This window comes from Lolium rigidum, chromosome 1, assembly GCF_022539505.1.
Source record: "Lolium rigidum isolate FL_2022 chromosome 1, APGP_CSIRO_Lrig_0.1, whole genome shotgun sequence".
Lineage (NCBI taxonomy): Eukaryota > Viridiplantae > Streptophyta > Magnoliopsida > Poales > Poaceae > Lolium > Lolium rigidum.
In genome coordinates, this window is record NC_061508.1 from 231,154,603 (window position 1) to 231,174,158 (window position 19,556).

Consider the following 19,556-nt stretch of genomic DNA (forward strand, 5'->3'; position numbering starts at 1 on the left):
TCAATGTTTTGGTTAATACAATTATAGCATGGTATGCAAACATTTATCATAAACACAAAGATATTATAATAACCACTTTATTATTGCCTCTTGGGCATATCTCCAACAGATAGGTCATTCATGGTCCTGACAGTACAATCATTGTCCCAACACACCTGATGTGGTGGTTGTCAGTCAGGACAACCGACACATGACGGTAATTTCCGTCACAACAAGTTGGGCTAGCCGGATTTTGGGCTTGGACTCAGCCGTCACGGATCCATGACAGCATGCTCAATCCGTCAGCTAGACCATCTGTGATGCGAGGTTCACCATGGATTTCAAAACTGTCAGTATCACGTGCCTGGAGAGTGGATTCTGTGACCGGGTGTATACATCAGCACGCGTTCGTTACCGTTGGATGCATATCAGCACCGTTGGATCAACTAACATCCGATAAACGTCCGTTTGTGCTGTTGTCACGTCCTCCTCCACAGCCCACACCACCGCGCTCACATCATTAGATAAAACCAAAAATCTATGCGGTGGAAAGGGGCAAGGCAGGCTGTTGGAGAGCGTTGACCTTGCCCGTACATCGTCCTCGCAACTCCCCTCGTCCGGCCGGAGCTCACGACCTCCCCGTCCCAGCCCCTTGCCGCGACGGCCGCGGCCACCACGTCCTCGACGACGCGTCCCCGGCCGAATCCTCCACACCCTGCCGCACTGCCTCCGCCACCATCATCTTGCCCCCAGCGAGGAGCATGTCCCGCTCCCGCCTGGTGGCGGTGCCAGGGACCTTCTGCCGGAGGTCGGAGGCAGGCAGGCGGGTCGAAGGCGATGCCGAAGAGGCTGAGCTCGAGGATGCCCTGGTGGGAGAAGCCGAATTCGTCGAGCGGGATGATGGTGCGCGGGTCGGTGCGGATCACCGTCTCTTGGATCTCGGCCGCCGCCGGGAAAGCGATGAGGGCGAGGACACCCAGGAGCACCGCGGCGAGCGGCGGCGCGGCCATCGGGGCGGTTGGTGCGATCTGAGGAGAGGGGGGAGACGGTGGTGGGATTTGGGATTTGGAGGGCGAGCGGCACGCGGTGGCGTGATTTGTCGGTAAAGGTGACGGGCTTCAGGTCCGGCCCGACGACGAGGAGATGACCACGTCTATTTTCCTCTTATTATCTTTCGTATTTTCTATATAAATCTTTATCTTTCTAGAAATACACTTTTGATCCCAAATATTTTAAAATATGTTCCTGCTACTCGAAGGTGCGGATGAAGGCTTAGTTATCATCTCACGGCAAAACTAACACCGTTCGGACACGTGTTAGTCTCTCACCGCGTGATCACGTATACACCCGGTCACCAGGCTTCATCCACACGTGCCTGTGACGGTATTTTGACATTCACTGACAAGGTAAAATCTTTAGCAAAAACCGAGTATGTTGTAATGTCCTTGTGATATCTATATTTCTCCAACTCTATCAACTTCATGAATTGACAAAGAGGTGGAGGAGACTGCAAATACACATTTAATATTATTAATGGCAAGCACTCGAGAAATATTCATTACAAGTGGAGACACATACCGGCGGGTAGTCACCTGGGTTTCTTGGTTTAGCCTTGTCATGTGCATAGTTAGGACACATCCAAAACCTCCTTCCGTATTTGTCATCCCACTCATCATATTGCTTGATGACAACAAGGTCACCGCACCAACAACAAGTCTGTTCCGTCCCTTCGGGGAAATTGGATGGTCAAAGGTCAGCAGTGTGCTTCCACTTCATCAGTTTCTCCTTCGGACCGAACGATGCCATACCTGCAACAAATTTCAAAATAAATTTACTGTGAACGATATTCAAAAAATAATATAAGCAAACAATAATGAGAACAATAAGCGAACCAAAATGCCTAGAACAATGTTTGAAAACTAAGATAAGCGAACAATAATGACAACAATAATTCTTGCCATCTACAAAATAATTATAATAACCAAATGCATCAAAATAAATATATTAATTATAATCTTCACATGCCAAGTTTTCCTAGATCTAGAAATAATATTAACTAGATCTATGATTAAGTAGATCTATAAATATATTATACATTTCAAAACGACAATAACAATACCAAGATACACCTACACATGGCAAGATTGACACCAAATCATAGTCGCATACCATAACTCTAACTAGCAAAAACAGGGCCAATGTCTAATACTAAATCTAGAGGCTAATAAAATTATCAACCTAACGCAAAACCCGGAAGACCATACAACTTTCGAAATTTGGGAATACCAAGGGTTTCATCAATACTAGAAAAAAATAAGATCTAATGAGACAATATTTGCGGATAAATTTGATGGGATCGAAAGAGAATACCTAAGGGGAGGGATGGAGATCGAAATCCATCGAAGAAAGCTTCAGATCCGAGGGATTTTGGGGAAGGAATTGAGAGGGGAGAGAGAGGTGGGCACACCCTTCTCTGTTCCTGGTCAGGGTCTAAGCTGTAAGGGGTAGATGGAAGGATCGAGGTGGCCCACGTGACTTAACCCCTTCCAAAAGGGTAGCGGTCCTGTGAAGGGAGATAAACTTTAAAAGGGTAGCACCCTTGTCAACGGAGTTGAGGTCGCGAATCGCGAGCCCCCTTGCCACGCCGGCAGATGTTCAGCGCCATCCCTAGGGCGCTACCATGAAGAAAGTAGCGCCTGAAGGAAAGACGCTACTAAAAAGGGTCGGATTTAAAAAAATAGATCAAATTGTGCTGATATTTTTGAAAAAAGATTAAATTTGTCGAAATCGACCCGTGAGGATAGCCCCGAGCCCGCAGAACGCACTCAGATCACGTACACAATTAGTACGTGTGACGTGGGCAGTACCCTTCGGGTAACCGACAATGCCCTACCCTATACGATCTAACTGGAGGCCCATGAAGGTACTCGATGGCAAGGCGGGCCACTTGGATGGCGCAACAGAAGATTCCTTGGCGGACAAGACAAGAAAGGAGCCGAACAAAGAAAGTTTAGAGCTAGGACTACTGTAAACCTAGTCGTACTCGGTTAGACCTCTTGAGACCTGGCCTCCTATATAAAGGTCAGGAGAGGGGCTGCCGAGGGACACGATCAATCTTAGCAATCTTAGCCACCGGAAGTCTAGAGCTAGGTTGCCGCAGCACTTAGCCTCTCGATGAGATCTCAGCCGAACCCTTCGGCACCCCATTGTAACCCAATATTCTCATAATCAAGATCAGACAGGCAGGACGTAAGGGTTTTACCTCATCGAGGGCCCCGAACCTGGGTAAATCGCTCTCCCCGCTTGTCTGCGAACCGATATCTCGTGTCAGCCTACATGATTCCATCAACCCTAAGCCCCAATCGGAGGGCATTTCCGAGGAGTACCCTCGACAATTGGTGCCGTCTGTGGGGACCCTGTCGGCACAAGATCGGTCATCGGCAGATCCAGTCATGTCATCGGCAGCTTCATCGACACCATCATCGCCAAGTCTGGGAAGCCCGATTTGATTCGGCTCCTATGAATTCACCCCGCACAGCGACTCGTCTCGCTCGACCTTTTCTGATCTACAAGAAAACATGGAGATGACCTTCGTCAGCGTCCATTACAACGTCAACTCGGAAGGAGTCCTTCGACTGCTGGAACCACTCGCCTCCAGATCGACAGGTCCAAGCACGTCGTCATTAATCGACCTTTCGACTGGTCTGACGGACTCAACGAACTCGCCCGCGCCATCGACTCCTCGTTCGACGTCTTCCATGTCGGTTGGATCTGACAATCCCACATCTTCAGAGATGACCTCGTACTATTGCTTGAACTGCGATACCAGGCACGAGCTAGGATCAAGCGACACACCGTTCATCTGCAATGCCCAGTACTCATCGGGAGAGGACAGTGTCGACAACATCGTCCAAGGTACCACCCGGAGAACGGCACACCACCAGGTTTATGTCATCAATAACACGGGAAACGCAAGGAACAGGGGAGACGGAGATCACACCCCCCGCTCCAGTAGACGAGCAAGTTTTGGAAACAGCGCCAGTAACAACAACATCGATTACACCATCGCAGAGGAGGAGTGGGCAGCAGCCAAGGCAGTCGTGCTTAACAACACATCGCTCCCTGCAGGAACCTCGGTTGGAACCCTCAATGCTTATCGCTCTATATTGGAGAAAAACCGGGAGCGCCTATCGAAAGAGTAATCCACCCTCGAGAGACGCCTATCTGCTGCAGACCAATCTAGTGAACAACGGAGAGGCTCGCGAGGAAGCGCCTCTCGAAGCACTCAAAGGGCAGGCAAGCACCGATCAAGATTATCCAGACTCTCGGAAGATGACGCCAGAGAAATAACGTCGAATCTGACCAAGTCTTTTATGACCATCGACACCGCGGGCATGCCACGGCCAAAAACCATTGCAGGAGCGACCGCCAATCTCGCAGCATACCTCATCAATCAGCGCCCTGAAGGTTCTATGGCCCAAGCCAATCGAGGTGCCCTAGAAAGTCTCGCAATATTGGGAGACAACCTGGTCCCGCGGAAGGAAAAGACCATGTTACAGGCCAGCGGCTCAAAGCATCATGCGAGAGATGCTTGAGATGAAATCACCCAGAGCAGAATCGACAAAGCAAGGCGAAGACACGCCGCTAGGGAGGAATATGACAGTGATTCTTCGGATGAGAGCCAGGAAAACAACGGCGAGTTAAGGGGGGCCGATTGTTTAAGCTACAAAATCCGCGAGGCGATGCCACCCAGAAAGTTCAAACCTACCCCTATTGACGCCGCCAAATACGACGGACAGCAGGAGCCGAGGTCCTGGATAGACGACTACTTGCAGACTGTGATTCTGCACAAAGGAAATCAGATAGCAGCAATGCAATGCTTGCAGCTTTACCTGAAGGATTTAGCACGAGCTTGGTTAAGAGGCCTGCCGAAGGGTTCCATCAAATCATGGGACGACCTAGTAGACGCTTTCGTTGCCAATTACCAAGCAACATACAAAAGGCCCGTCGGGATTGAGGAATTACGGCATTGCCAGCAAAAGCAGAAGGAATCGATGCGCGCATACATCGGGAGATTCACCAAGCTCTTAAACGCTGCCGAAGATGTTTCTGTCGATAGAGCAATCGATTCCTTCAGCGATGGCATTCGACGTGAAAGCTACATAGAGGAACTCGGGCGCAAAAAACCAAAAACCATAACCAAGTTAATGGAAATCGCCAACAACTGGGCTGATGGCGAGGACAACGTACGAAAGCCGCGACAGCGCAGTGATGACGAAGACGACGACCAGCCGAAGCACGACTCGGGTGGACGAAGGGATCGCCACAACAAAAGGAAAAACCGCAGTTACGACGATAGTAACCTGGTAGCCGCAGGATACTCTGATCGGCAGGATGATCGGTATGACGACAGACGAGACGATCGGCAGGATGGCAATCGGAACAACTCTGCAAACCGTGGTAACTACAAACCACGACCACAGAGGACTCCCGAGCTACCCTTCGCCGAACAGATAAACCTCCTTGCTACCTACACTCGTACATCGACTCTAAGGACAACAAAACGAAGTCAAGCCACCTGCTCAGAGATTGTAGGCAGTTCATTGAAATGCAGAAACTCATCCAGCAGCAGCCGCAGCCACCACCACCACCCCCACCGCAGCACCAGGTCCAGCAGGCGCAGCCTCATCAACCCAATGAGGTGTTTCCACCACCACGTGGGCAGATGAGCATGATCCACAGAACGGGTGTCTCAAGAAGAGAAATGAAGAAGCCCACCCGAGAAATCAATCTGGCAGAAAGTATCATGGCAAACATCCCTGAGTATGTCGAGTGGTCGTCTCAGAACATTACGTTCAGCCGAGCAGATCACCCGATGACCATACCAAAACCAGGACACGCTACCTTAGTAGTCGAGGCGCAAATAGGGGGGGTTCAAGATGAGTAAAGTCTTCATGGATGGTGGAAGCGGACTGACTGCGCGTAGTTAACACGTCCGTTGGGAACCCCAAGAGGAAGGTATGATGCGCACAGTAGCAAGTTTTCCCTCAGTAAGAAACCAAGGTTATCGAACCAGTAGGAGCCAAGAAGCACGTTGAAGGTTGATGGCGGCGGGATGTAGTGCGGCGCAACACCGGGGATTCGGCGCCAACGTGGAACCTGCACAACACAACCAAAGTACTTTGCCCCAACGAAACGAGTGAGGTTGTCAATCTCACCGGCTTGCTATAACAAAGGATTATATGTATAGTGTGGATGATGATTGTTTGCATAAAACGAGTAGAACAAGTATTGCGAGTAGATTGTATTTAATGTAAAAGAATGGACCGGGGTCCACGAGTTCACTAGAGGTGTCTCTCCCATAAGATAAATAGCATGTTGGGTGAACAAATTACGGTCGGGCAATTGACAAATAGAGAGGGCATGACCATGCACATACATGATATGATGAGTATAGTGAGATTTAATTGGGCATTACGACAAAGTACATAGACCGCTATCCGGCATGCATCTATGCCTAAAAAGTCCACCTTCGGGTTATCATCCGAACCCCTTCCGGTATTAAGTTGCAAACAACGAGACAATTGCATTAAGTATGGTGCGTAATGTAATCAATAACTACATCCTCGGACATAGCATCAATGTTTTATCCCTAGTGGCAACGAGCACATCCACAATCTTAGAACTTTTACATCACTTGTCCCAGATTTAATGGAGGCATGAACCCACTATCGAGCATAAATACTCCCTCTTGGAGCTAAGAGTAAAAACTTGGCCGAGCCTCTACTAATAACGAGAGAGCATGCAAGATCATAAACAACACATATGTAATAGATTGATAATCAACATAACATAGTATTCTCTATCCATCGGATCCCGACAAACACAACATATAGCATTACAGATAGATGATCTTGATCATGTTAGGCAGCTCACAAGATCCGACAATGGAGCACATAAGGAGAAGACGACCATCTAGCTACTGCTATGGACCCATAGTCCAGGGGTGAACTACTCACTCATCACTCCGGAGGCGATCATGGCGGTGAAGAGTCCTCCGGGAGATGATTCCCCTCTCCGACAGGGTGCCGGAGGCGATCTCCTGAATCCCCCGAGATGGTATTGGCGGCGGTGGCGTCTCAGTAAGGTTTTCCGTATCGTGGCTCTCGGTACTGGGGGTTTCGCGACGAAGACTATATGTAGGCGGAAGGGCAGGTCAGGGGGCCACACGAGGGACCCACACAGCAGGCCGGCGCGGCCAAGGCTTGGGCCGCGCCGCCCTAGTGTGGCGCCACCTCGTGGCCCCACTTCGTAAGTCCTCCGGTCTTCTGGAAGCTTCGTGGAAAAATAGGCCCACGGGCGTTGATTTCGTCCAATTCCGAGAATATTTCCTTACTAGGATTTACGAAACCAAAAACAGCAGAAAACGACAAGCGGCTCTTCGGCATCTCGTTAATAGGTTAGTGCTTGGAAAATGCATAAATATGACATAAAGTATGCATAAAACATGTAGATATCATTAATAATGTGGCATGGAACATAAGAAATTATCGATACGTCGGAGACGTATCGGCATCCCCAAGCTTAGTTCTGCTCGTCCGAGCGAGGTAAGCGATAACAAAGATAATTTACTGGAGTGACATGCCATCATAACCTTGATCATACTATTGTAAGCATATGTAATGAATGCAGCGATCAAAACAATGGTAATGACATGAGTAAACAAATGAATCATAAAGCAAAGACTTTTCATGAATAGTATTTTCAAGACAAGCATCAATAAGTCTTGCATAAGAGTTAACTCATAAAGCAATAAATCAAAGTAAATGTATTGAAGCAACACAAAGGAAGATTGAGTTTCAGCGGTTGCTTTCAACTTATAACATGTATATCTCATGGATATTGTCAATGTAAAGTAATATAACAAGTGCAATATGCAAGTATGTAGGAATCAATGCACAGTTCACACAAGTGTTTGCTTCTTGAGGTGGAGAGAGATAGGTGAACTGACTCAACATAACAGTAAAAGAAAGGTCCTTCGCAGAGGGAAGCATTGATTGCTATATTTGTGCTAGAGCTTTTGGTTTTGAGAACAAGAAACAATTTTGTCAACGGTAGTAATAAAGAATATGTATCATGTAAATTATATCTTACAAGTTGCAAGCCTCATGCATAGTATACTAATAGTGCCCGCACCTTGTCCTAATTAGCTTGGATTACCGGGATTGTCATCGCAATACACATGTTTTAACCAAGTGTCACAAGGGAGTACCTCTATGCCGCACTGTACAAAGGTCTAAGGAGAAAGCTCGCATTTGGATTTCTCGCTTTTGATTATTCTCAACTTAGACATCCATACCGGGACAACATAGACAACGAGATAATGGACTCCTCTTTAATGCATAAGCATGTAGCAACAATTAATGTTCTCATATGAGATTGAGGATATATGTCCAAAACTGAAACTTCCACCATGATTCATGGCTTTAGTTAGCGGCCCAATGTTCTTCTCTAACATTATGCATGCTCTAACCATTAAACGAGTGGTAAATCTCCCTTACTTCAGACAAGACGGACATGCATATCAACTCACATGATATTCAACAAAGAGTAGTTGATGGCGTCCCCAGGAACATGGTTATCTCACAACAAACAACTTAATAAGAGATAAAGTGCATAAGTACATATTCAATACCACAATAGTTTTTAAGCTATTTGTCCCATGAGCTATATATTGCAAAGGTAAAGAATGGAAATTTTAAAGGTAGCACTCAAGCAATTTACTTTGGAATGGCGGAGAAATACCATGTAGTAGGTAGGTATGGTGGACACAAATGGCATAGTGGTTGGCTCAAGGATTTTGGATGCATGAGAAGTATTCCCTCTCGATACAAGGTTTAGGCTAGCAAGGTTATTTGAAACAAACACAAGGATGAACCGAGTGCAGCAAAACTCACATAAAAGACATATTGTAAACATTATAAGACTCTACACCGTCTTCCTTGTTGTTCAAAACTCAATACTAGAAATTATCTAGACTTTAGAGAGACCAATTATGCAAACCAAATTTTGGCAAGCTCTATGTATTTCTTCATTAATAGGTGCAAAGTATATGATGCAAGAGCTTAAACATGAGCACAACAATTGCCAAGTATCAAATTATTCAAGACATTTTAGAATTACTACATGTAGCATTCCCGATTCCAACCATATAACAATTTAACGAAGAAGATTCAACCTTCGCCATGAATACTATGAGTAAAGCCTAAGGACATATTTGTCTATATGCAACAGCGGAGCGTGTATCTCTCCCACACAATGAATGCTAGGATCCATCTATTATCTCTACTACTTAAAAAGACTAAACATAATCCTTATTCTGCCCACCCTTAATACGTCAAGCGCTTCCGTCGTACGTGGTGCTCCTTCGTCGCGCATCGCCCACACCAAATGGGCCAAGCCCAACAAATCAGTCTCCGCTACACCGTCCTTCTTCCGGGCCTCTTTGTCCTCTCCTCGCCTCCATCCTCGCCCGCGGCCGCCGACCTGCGTCCTCGCCCGCAGCCGTCGCCCCTGCGTCGTCCGCGGCCGCCGCACGTCCATCCTCGCCCGTGGCCGTCGATCCGCGGCCGCCTCGCCTCCATCCTCGCCCGCGGCCGTCGACTCGCGTCGTCGCCCGCGGCCGCCGACCTGCGTCCTCGCCCGCAGCCGCCGCCCCTGCGTCGTCCGCGGCCGCCGCACGTCCATCCTCGCCCGCAGCCGTCGATCCGCGTCCTCATCCGCAGCTGTCGATCCACGTACTCGCCTGCGGCCGGCCAAATCTCTGTCCTCGCGCAGCCGCTGTTGTCCTCCGTCGCTCACGGGCGCTGTCGTGGTCTTCGTCGAATCGTCGCTGCGGAAGTGCGGACGGATCTCGTCCACGCCGTCAAAAGGCAGAGAAGTAAGTTAGTGTTTTACTTCTCTATTGTTGACTTGTATAGTTGTAGATTTGCTTCTGTGTGTAGACAATTAAATACTTGATAACTTGGTACATAGATGCAGAACGAAAACATATTTTTGGTCAGATCTCTGCTTCTTTGCTTCATAGTCAGATGAACTCAGATCTGATATTTCTTAACATTTTTGGCAGATGGAGAACGGGAAATTACTACTACAAAGAATGACATCATTGTGATAGAACCTTGGGCAAGATGCAATTTGTGTAGCTTCACTTGCAGAGCCAACCCACGGAATGGGACCTCGATACTTTACAGACATCTTCAACATAGGCATAATATGTGATGATTTGGATGTTCTATCAGAGTGTCATTCTTGTGAACTGTTGACATTTTGTTGTATTTCTATTAAGTGCTATTGTAAACGATAAAAACATCTGTATTTTTGCTGCTAAGATCTCTAGGAAATTATCAGTGTCGGGCTGGGCTTCGGGCTGTCGGGCTTCTAATCGGGCCGGGCTCGGGCCTGGAAAAACGTGAATCCCGTCGGGCCGGGTCGGGCCTGGGCCTAAACTTTAGGCGTCGGGCTGCCCGAAGCCCGGCCCGGCCCGAGATATGCCCAGGTATAATTCCCTGCCGCCACCGCAGGAATCCCAGACACAGGCTGCGCGCCCTCACGATGGAGGTGGAAAAATGGGCGGGGGGATGTCTCATCCTCGGAAAGGCCGGGGTGGAGTTCTTGAATGGAGTCGGCAAGGGTGTGGAGACGCACATCGCGGAGCTGGAGGAGGCCGGCCGTGTCATCTTCAACGGTATCCGTGGACGCCGCGAAGTCTACTCCCGCCTATTCCTCCTCCGTTCCATGGCCGCCGCCCCCATGCGCCTCAAGCTCTGTGATGGGACTGGAGCCAGGGTCGTGGGCGACAACGATGCTGCGCCCGTCGCCGCTACTCCCCCTATGAGTTATGATGGGTTCGTTCCTTACTTGCCTCTCTTTTTGTTGTATCCTTGTATGGTATCTGTCCTCTGAATGTACCGGATACATATCATTGATGTTGATCATTCGTTGGTGACCTCCAGTGGCTGGTTGGAAGGGAGTTCCTCCTTGAAAAACGTACCAAACCATAGGTCGGCACATGATTCTTGGCCTGTCCTCTTGTTCCTCATATTCTTAGTGCTTGATTTCCTGAATTGCAGAACTGAAATTACTCTTCTCTGATCAGGCATAAAGTCCAGTCCAAACACGCAAATGCGGAAGCCTGATTGTTAATATGCTAATATTTCTGCCCCACATATGGTTTTAGTTGTGCCTGCACGTGTGAAGGGAGATTATAGTTGCAAGATCTGAAAGCTATACATGCTTCTTGGTAATGGACTCTTCAGTTGGTACTTGATGATCTTTCAATATATATTGATTGTGTTGGATCGTATATATTTTTTAGATGGATAGCGAGTTGTATGTAGTAAGGGTTATTGGGAGGGGAGACTGAAACTAAGATCTATCCGGTGAGTTGAGGTAAAAGGTGGGGTGCCAGAAATATTCAATGTGATGTATGTACAAAATCACTTTTGATGCTAAAACTTTTGTACATATATTTCATGGTATTTTTCCACATACACTTGTACGTATATTTCATCATACTTGCCACATTATATGGTGTCAGTTAGTACACTGCAATGGAGTCAACAAAAGAGTTCTATAAGGAGAAGCATGCAGCAACTTTCTGTACGTGCAGAAACACACTACTTTATTTATTTATTTTGGGTTCAAAACAAACTTAGCTTAAGTACCATATATATGTTGTTGACCCAGGCTATTGTATAATACAGTGTACAACATGTATTCTGAACTCAAGATGGGTAAAATCATCATATGATTAGTATCTAACAGTTGTTTTAAAAACAAATCACATACTGTTGATTTCATTTTATTTCCAATAAAAGCACTGCATTTTTTCATTTCCCTTTTTTCAACCATCATGCAAAAATAATAAGTGCCCTCATGTTTCTATTTCTGTTGAGATTTCCTTTCTTCTTGCAGGGGATCATCAGAGAAGTGTCTGCAAGAGTTGTCTGCCACCACCAGAGCAGATTCCAGATAAAAGGTAGTTATTCTACTACCATTTTCCTTTGTGTTGCAGCGTTTCTATTTGATTGATCGTTTTCTTTTCTTGCAAGAGTCAAATATCAGTTACTAAGGACAAATCTGATAAACCAATTCAGATGCATGTGTTAACTTTTTGCCTTCATGATCTTTGTGTCTTCAAATGGTTTGAGCCTAGCCTTTTCTCTCAAAATGAATATTGCAAATAGTTGCAGAAGGTCTGATCTAGAATGCACTTGTAAAGATATATGTTTCTAGCTAGCGTGCTTTATTTTATATTTCTATATCAGCTTCTATAATATTAATGATTTGTTTCTCGTGTATAATTAACAGCTTTACAAGTAGTCTGTGGTCACAGACTTTATCCAAGATCATCTTCTTGTGCCTGTTTGGCGGTTTCATGTACTTGAGACCACTAGAATTATGGAATCCAGAGAAGCGAATATTCTTTGAACTTAACATTTGAAATTTCTAGGATTGTTTTAGTTTGCTGAAATCGACCTCCATAGAGAATTTGAAATTTGTATGACTGTGCTTCTGTACGTAACTTAGGATAGTTCCCCCTGTGGATACATAAAGGAAGCCACCAGCCCGCAAGCAAGTACAAGAATACACAAGTTTCATTGGAATGGGTTCTTTTGTGGATATGATAAGGTTGTACTCGAGATAATTTGAGAAGTAGACGCGGAATAACCTGTGTAAACTGTTTATGTTATTCTGATCACTATTTCTTACAACTGACATTATTTATTTCTAAATGCAGCTTTTTGTTAGATCCGATATCCGGTGAGCTACACCGGTGATCCTTATCTTGCAGTTTTCTTTCAGTTTTTTTCATCCTCGTAAGTATTTCCATTACTTTCTCTTTTACCAAATTTTATCCAATGTAATATGTACTATTGTTTCATGCAAAACGATTAAGGTCTCCTGGCCACTTAGCAAATAGTAATCATAACTTCGAAACTAAAATACCCTTCTAAGTAAGAAGAGAAAAATACAAATCATGGAGAGCTAGAAATTTCAGAGATGGGGCTCATACAAAATTCCTCTGTAGGTTAAGCTTTAATAATATCTCTTGCTTATTTTCGCATACATCAGGATTTCTTTCAGTCAAATGGTACTAATAGGCAAGCTTAGCTGTAAGACCCATGTGTTTTTGTATGAGGCAAGCTTAGCTGTAAGGCCCATGTGTTTTTGTACTGATATCCTTGAGGAGGTTCCATTAAGAGCTCTATGTTTCAAGATCATGATGTTTTATCTTCGTTATTTCATGGAGAGCTCGAAGTTTCATACAAAATGCCTCTATAGGTTAGGCTTTAATAATATCTCTTGTTTATTTTCACATACATTAGAGCATCTCCAGTCGCGTCCCCAAGCCGTCCCCCAAAGCGCATCGGATTGAGCGTTTGGGGGACGTGTTTTGTTCGTGCCGCGTTTAGGGGACGTCGCTCCCAGTCGCGCCCCCAAACACCCTCCCCAAATAAATATTGGTGCACGAAAATAAATGTTTTCATTCAAATTTGATTATATATTACAAAGTTGAATGAAAACGGCTAGATTTCATCTAAACCTAGCCTACTGACCGCCCGGTGGTGCGTTCGACGGCCCCGCCCCGTCGTCGCCTCCCCTCCGCCGCCGCCTCTCCGTGCGTAGGGCGGTGGCCAGACGCCGCTGCTCCAGCAGCGCGTCGACGTCTGCCCTCCCGTGCTGCGCCGCCTGGAAGGAGAGCTCGATGAATCTGCGCCTCTTCGTGGGCACGGGCGTCGTCCTGGAGCTTCTTCTCCGACTCGAAGGACTCGACAAGCGCGCGTTGCTGATCGGCCGTCTCGTCCGGGTGCGGCCCGTCATCGTCGGACCACTCGAACTCGTCCTCGTCGTCCTCCACCTCGGTCTCCTCCTCCTTCGCCTCGGCCTCCGCCTCCTCCATTGGTGCCTCCTCCTCATCCGTTGGCGCCTCCATCATCGCCGCCGCCAACGCGCCGGCCTTCGCCGCCAACTCCTCCACCCACCTCCCCCAGGCCGCCTCCGTTGCCGCCAGCGCCGCCTCCCGCTGCTGACGCTCCTCCGCCACCAGCTGCTACTGGCGCTCGATCGCCTGCCGCCGCCGGCGCTCGATCGCCTCCCGCCGTTCACGTTACTGTGCCTCCCGCTCCTCGCGCTAGCGGCGACGCTCATCAGCCCACTGCTGGCCCATCTCCTCCGTCCGGCGCCACCGCGCCTCTTCTGCCGCGGAGGCGTCAAATGCCGCAATGGTGTCCGCCAGCGCCTCCTCCTGCCACGCTGCTGCTGTCGCGCGCTCGTCAGCTGCGGGGTCAGGGGCGTAGAACGCCGCTACATCCGCCGCGTGCGCCGCCTCACGCTGCTGGCAGGCCTGTTGCTCGAGTGCCTCCCACCGCTCCTGACTAGAGCCACGCCAAAGCGGCACCCCTCGTTGCCGCCGCTCTTCCCGGGCGGCGGCGTTGATGTCGAACTGCGAATCCGGTGGAGGAGGTGGTGGTGGAGAAGACGACGGTGGAGGGAACTGGCCATCGCCGGGGCGGTTCATCATTGCGCACTGGTGGTGGAGGAGACAGCGGTGGAGCGATGAGGGCTGTGCTTGTGGCGGAAAAAAAGGGTGCTGGTGGCTGTGGTGGCTGCCATTGAGCCGGGAGGGCCTTTTATAGACGCCGACATCGGGAAGAAAGCGCGAGAAGAGGCGAGAAGAGGCGGGAAGAAAGCGTGGGAACGCGCGGTGGCGTGCGGACGCCGGTGACGCGTGGAGGCTGCGCAGCACCGACGAGACATCTCGCCTGCCCCTCCGTCGCCATTAAGGCAAAGATGCCGTCGTGTGTCACTGCGCGCGAATAACTTCCGCCGCGAGGTAGGCGACGGTTAGGTCCAAACTTGAATGAGTCGATGATGCGTCGGCCCCGCCACTCTCCGCCTCACTTTTCGTTGTGTCCGGCGTGCCCGGAGCATCCCGTGTGGGGCGGGGACGGGCTCGAGGCGCCAGACACCGTATCGAGCCGTGCTGTACAAAAAAGGGCGTTGGGGGACGCGGCTGGGAACGTTTTTTTGTCCGGCGCGTCCAAATCGCTTGGGAGACGGTTTGGGGGACGCTACTGAAGATGCTCTTAGGATTTCTTTCAGTCAAATGGTTCTACTAGGCTTTATGTTTCAAGATCATGATGTTTTACCTTCCCCCTTTATTTCTGGGGGAGCATATATGTAGTTTAGGATGCTAGAAGGAAAATCAGCAAAGGTTTCGGCAAGCATCATGTATAGTTCTAGCGCTTCTTCTAATTCTACGATTGATGACTTACAGCCAGGACATTTTTCCTCTAAAACAATATGGAGAAGCTGATGTCCTGAAAAGTGTCAGGAGTGTTGGCGGGGTTACCTCCTACTGCAGTTCTTTGTGAAACTAACGATGATGGAACTTCAAAAAAATCGCACACTTGATAATTCACAAAGTTATGTACACATTTACCGCAGAAATGTTCTCATTTTTATACTATTCATGATGCCATAGGTTTTAATATTTTTTTTTCATTTCCTCTTCGTTGAGCAGGGAAAGCCGGTCATGTGATTTTGGCTGCTGCTTATTCCCTACCCCATTGTGAAAGTACAGACAAGGCTTAAATAATTAGATTGCCTAACATACCTCAATCATACGTGCAATTAAGTCTGCAATGTAGCATTTTGAATATCTTCACACAGTGACCGCAATTAGTCTTCGCCAGCTGCTGGCTTCAATTTCTCCTCAACGTGTACGCGGATCATGGTACCTATTGCGGTCCCTACCCGGATCTCTACCCGGAACACATGTGTGGGACTTAATGCGAAAAAGTAACAAGAAGACCTAGAACTTGAAACCGCGTAGATGCATAATAATGTTGTCTTGTTATTCTGCTCTGTATTATCACGTTGTACGCAGTACATTATGATATCATTGATTTATTTTGAATTTTTATATTGAATTGTGAATTTTATATGTGTATTGGGAAATAAAATTGAAGGACCCGTGGCATCGCACGGACATTTGTACTAGTATACTAAAAGCAAAATAAGAATGTCTAATAAAGCCACTATATTAAGCCAGATCCTCTAAATTATTTCAACAGTTAGATGTAAATTAAGTGGCTATGATTTAATGAAAGACTATTACGTACGTAACAGTTTGGAGTCTGTTTGACACGTTTAATATATGGAAAGACCAGTCTCCATATTCTTTTTTGGTTGGTCCATAGATCTGTTGTAAATGAAGTGGACCCTTCTAATTAATTAACCATACTAATCGATTATTCGGCCGGACCATGCTGGATAGCAAATTCCAATTAGAACGTTCACGCTAAAAAGCTATAGAGCTAGCTCCCGATCAGAGATATATATGGCCATGCAAAAAAATGTACATGTACTAGCTTAGTTAGCTTAAAATATAACAAAGTATAAATGTATGTGAATGTATAGATCTATGTTGCCCATGTGCATGGTCATGTGTATTACTCCTTCCATCCAACAAAAAAAACTCAACTGTGTCTATATTAGATATATCAAAACGTGATTTAGAATCAAGGTAGATCCAGATTTTAGATATATATCTAGACGTGACTTAGTGTAAATGTAGATCTAAATTTCTACAACATAAAGTTTTTTTTCTTAAGACATATTTTCTTAATAGAAAAGTATTATTTACTCAAAACAATATAAAGTTTTTTTCCGAGGCATCATGTTAATCTGCATATGCTAAAAAAAATAAACCATTAATTTTAATCTTAACTTCTAAGATTATACATGCACAAAGAAATCAGCTCACGCGATAGAGTTCCAGTCGATTCTTTTGTTGAAGAGTATACGAATTAAGAAGCCCGGATGTTACACGTACGTGAAATTAGGCCAGCTCAGTTTCTTTTTTAAATTGCTACATGCCGTATTAGTTCAGCTAGCAGGTAGCTTAAAAGAACTCCATGTAGAATACATTAGCCAGGCTGAGATAAATCTATATAAAATTTACTTCGTCTAACACACTTATATTCTCCCCATTAAAGATATCTAGGACCATGCAAAAAATGATGTACACGTACTAACTTAGTTACCTTAAAATATAATGAAGTATAAATGTATGAGAGTGTATAGATCTATATTCCCCATGTACTTGGTTATGTGTATTACTCCCTCCATTCAACAAAAAACCTCAGCTTTGTCTATATTAGATATATCGTGATTTAGTGTAAAGGTAGATCCAGATTTTAAATATATCTAGATGTGACTTAGTTTATAGGTAGATCAAAATTTAGGCAAGTTGAGACATCATTTGTTTACAGAGAAAGTATTATTTACTAAAATAATATAAAGTTTTTTTTCCGAGGCATCAGGTTAATCTAGATATGCTAAACAAAGTAAACCAGCAATTTTAATCTTAACTTCTAAGATTATACGTGTACAAAGCAATCGGTTCACGCATCGGTAGGATGGAGCGAAACAGTCCCAGTGGCTCATCGACTCTTTGTATACGAATTAAGAAGTCCGGATGTTACGCGTATGTAAAATTAGGCAAGCTCACTTCTTAAAAATCTTTTTGCTACATGCCATGTCAGTCGAGCTAGCTAGGTAGCTTCAAAGAACTCCATGTACAATATATTAGCTGGGCTGAGATAAATCTATATACTCCGTATATGATTTACTTCGCCTAACACACTTATTTTGACATTTAATTAGTAAATCTTTGATTCTCAAGATTATAACGTATACGAGATTTTAGGGTTATGCATACTCGATTCCTCCCAAAATTAATTTATACAAATAAAATATTCTTTTCAATATATTTGAGTGTGATGAAAACTTAATTTTTAAAACTATGGCGAAGATAAATCGGTAGGCATAAACCTACTCCAATCCTCGAAAAAATGTTGGACGTTAAAATGGTATGAAAGAAATAGTCCCTAGAAAATATAAGCATACTACCTATGCCACAAAAATAAGAGTAAACCACATGATTATATATTTGAACGTTAAAATTTTAAAAACACACACTTTCATAGGAAGAATACATTACTTATGAATAAACTACTTTAGCCATATTCGATCTTGTGCATCCGAGTGACTAATAAAGGCTTACATTAATTATGGACTGAAGGCAAGACCGGGCCTCGATATTCTACAACTTTGTTCTAGATGATTAATTTTTTAAGTTAAGATAGTGGCGTCGATAGAAGAATTTAACACTAAAATATACTCCTTCCGTTCACAAGCAAGTGTACATGCGGGTTTTTCAAGATAAATTATGAATTTGAGTGAAAATATACTGAAAACATGCATCTCTCTTCTTTAACTCTTTCACCTCCAATAAGCTAAGTGCATGTAGAAAACAAGAAAAATATATGCTTAATATTATTGGATTTGATTTTCGTGCGATGAAAGAGAAGCAATTAAATTGCATTGGGAAGATAAAAGTACACTCTTTTGTGGACAAAGTATAGAGTTACACTTATTTGAGGATGGAAGGAGTAACACATTTCTCAACATGTATTTTTAAAATTCTTAAAGTATCGCGGAAGTGACATAACTGAGGGAAAAACAAAGATTATATGTCTAAAATAAATTAATATAATTTCTATGGTACGATAAATAAAATGCTCAACATTATAACAAATAAAGATGATGCCCTCGCATTTGCGAGGGCCACCTTGCTAGTTTTATTCAAACAAAACAAAAACAAAAACAAACCGACGCTCCAAGCAAAGCACATAAGATGTGATGGAATAAAAATATAGTTTCAGGGGAGGAACCTGATAATGTTGTCGATGAAGAAGGGGATGCCTTGGGCATCCCCAAGCTTAGACGCTTGAGTCTTCTTAAAATATGCAGGGATGAACCACCGGGGCATCCCCAAGCTTAGAGCGTTCACTCTCCTTGATCATATTGTATCATCTCCCTCTCTTGATCCTTGAAAACTTCCTCCACACCAAACTCAAAACAACTCATTAGAGGGTTAGTGCACAATTAAAATTTACATGTTCAGAGGTGACATAATCATTCTTAACACTTCTGGACATTGCACAAAGCTACTGGACATTAATGGAACAAAGAAATTCATCCAACATAGCAAAAGAGGCAATGCGAAATAAAAGGCAGAATCTGTCAAAACAGAACAGTTCGTAAAGATGAATTTTATTGAGGCACCAGACTTGCTCAGATGAAAATGCTCAAATTGAATGAAAGTTGCGTACATATCTGAGGATTACTCACGTAAATTGGCATAATTTTCTGAGTTACCTACAGAGAATTAGGCCCAGATTCGTGACAGCAAAGAAATTTGTTTCTGCGCAGTAATCCAAATCTAGTATGAACCTTACTATCAACGACTTTACTTGGCACAAAAATGCACAAAACTAAGATAAGGAGAGGTTGCTACAGTATTAACAACTTCCAAGACTCAAATATAAAATAAAAGTACTGTAGTAAAAACATGGGTTGTCTCCCATAAGCGCTTTTCTTTAACGCCTTTCAGCTAGGCGCAGAAAGTGTATATCAAGTAACATCAAGAGATGAAGCATCAA

General features: G+C 45.2%; 1 protein-coding gene and 1 long non-coding RNA gene across 4 annotated transcripts; both read left to right on the plus strand.

Annotated features, from left to right (window-relative positions):
* The first annotated feature begins 9,724 nt into the window (after nt 1-9,724).
* LOC124683300 lies at nt 9,725-10,356 on the plus strand. Its single transcript, XR_006996620.1, has 2 exons — nt 9,725-9,919; nt 10,109-10,356. It is a non-coding gene; the product is annotated as an uncharacterized LOC124683300 (long non-coding RNA).
* Nucleotides 10,357-10,509: 153 nt separating this feature from the next.
* On the plus strand, nt 10,510-12,728 carry LOC124683301. 3 transcript variants are annotated; one of them, XR_006996621.1, is made up of 5 exons: nt 10,510-10,886; nt 10,995-11,042; nt 11,138-11,281; nt 11,956-12,019; nt 12,352-12,728. XR_006996621.1 is itself a non-coding variant. In XM_047217851.1 (3 exons), the coding sequence occupies exons 1-3, from the start codon at nt 10,594-10,596 to the stop codon at nt 11,175-11,177; spliced, it is 381 nt and encodes a 126-aa protein (XP_047073807.1). In that variant the 5' UTR covers nt 10,510-10,593; the 3' UTR covers nt 11,178-11,949. The 3 variants fall into 3 exon arrangements, 2 of the variants coding, with proteins under 2 accessions (XP_047073807.1, XP_047073806.1); XM_047217851.1 differs by lacking the exons at nt 11,956-12,019; nt 12,352-12,728 and having other exon boundaries at nt 11,138-11,949; XM_047217850.1 differs by lacking the exons at nt 11,956-12,019; nt 12,352-12,728 and having other exon boundaries at nt 10,995-11,949.
* Nucleotides 12,729-19,556: the final 6,828 nt, after the last annotated feature.

Bases quoted from the DNA above. Each gene is read 5' to 3' on its own strand.
- LOC124683301 (XM_047217850.1), top strand. From the start codon at position 10,594: ATGGAGGTGGAAAAATGGGCGGGGGGATGTCTCATCCTCGGAAAGGCC. The intron at 10,887-10,994 runs GTTCGTTCCTTA...GGTGACCTCCAG, and splicing joins CCCCCTATGAGTTATGATGG to TGGCTGGTTGGAAGGGAGTT.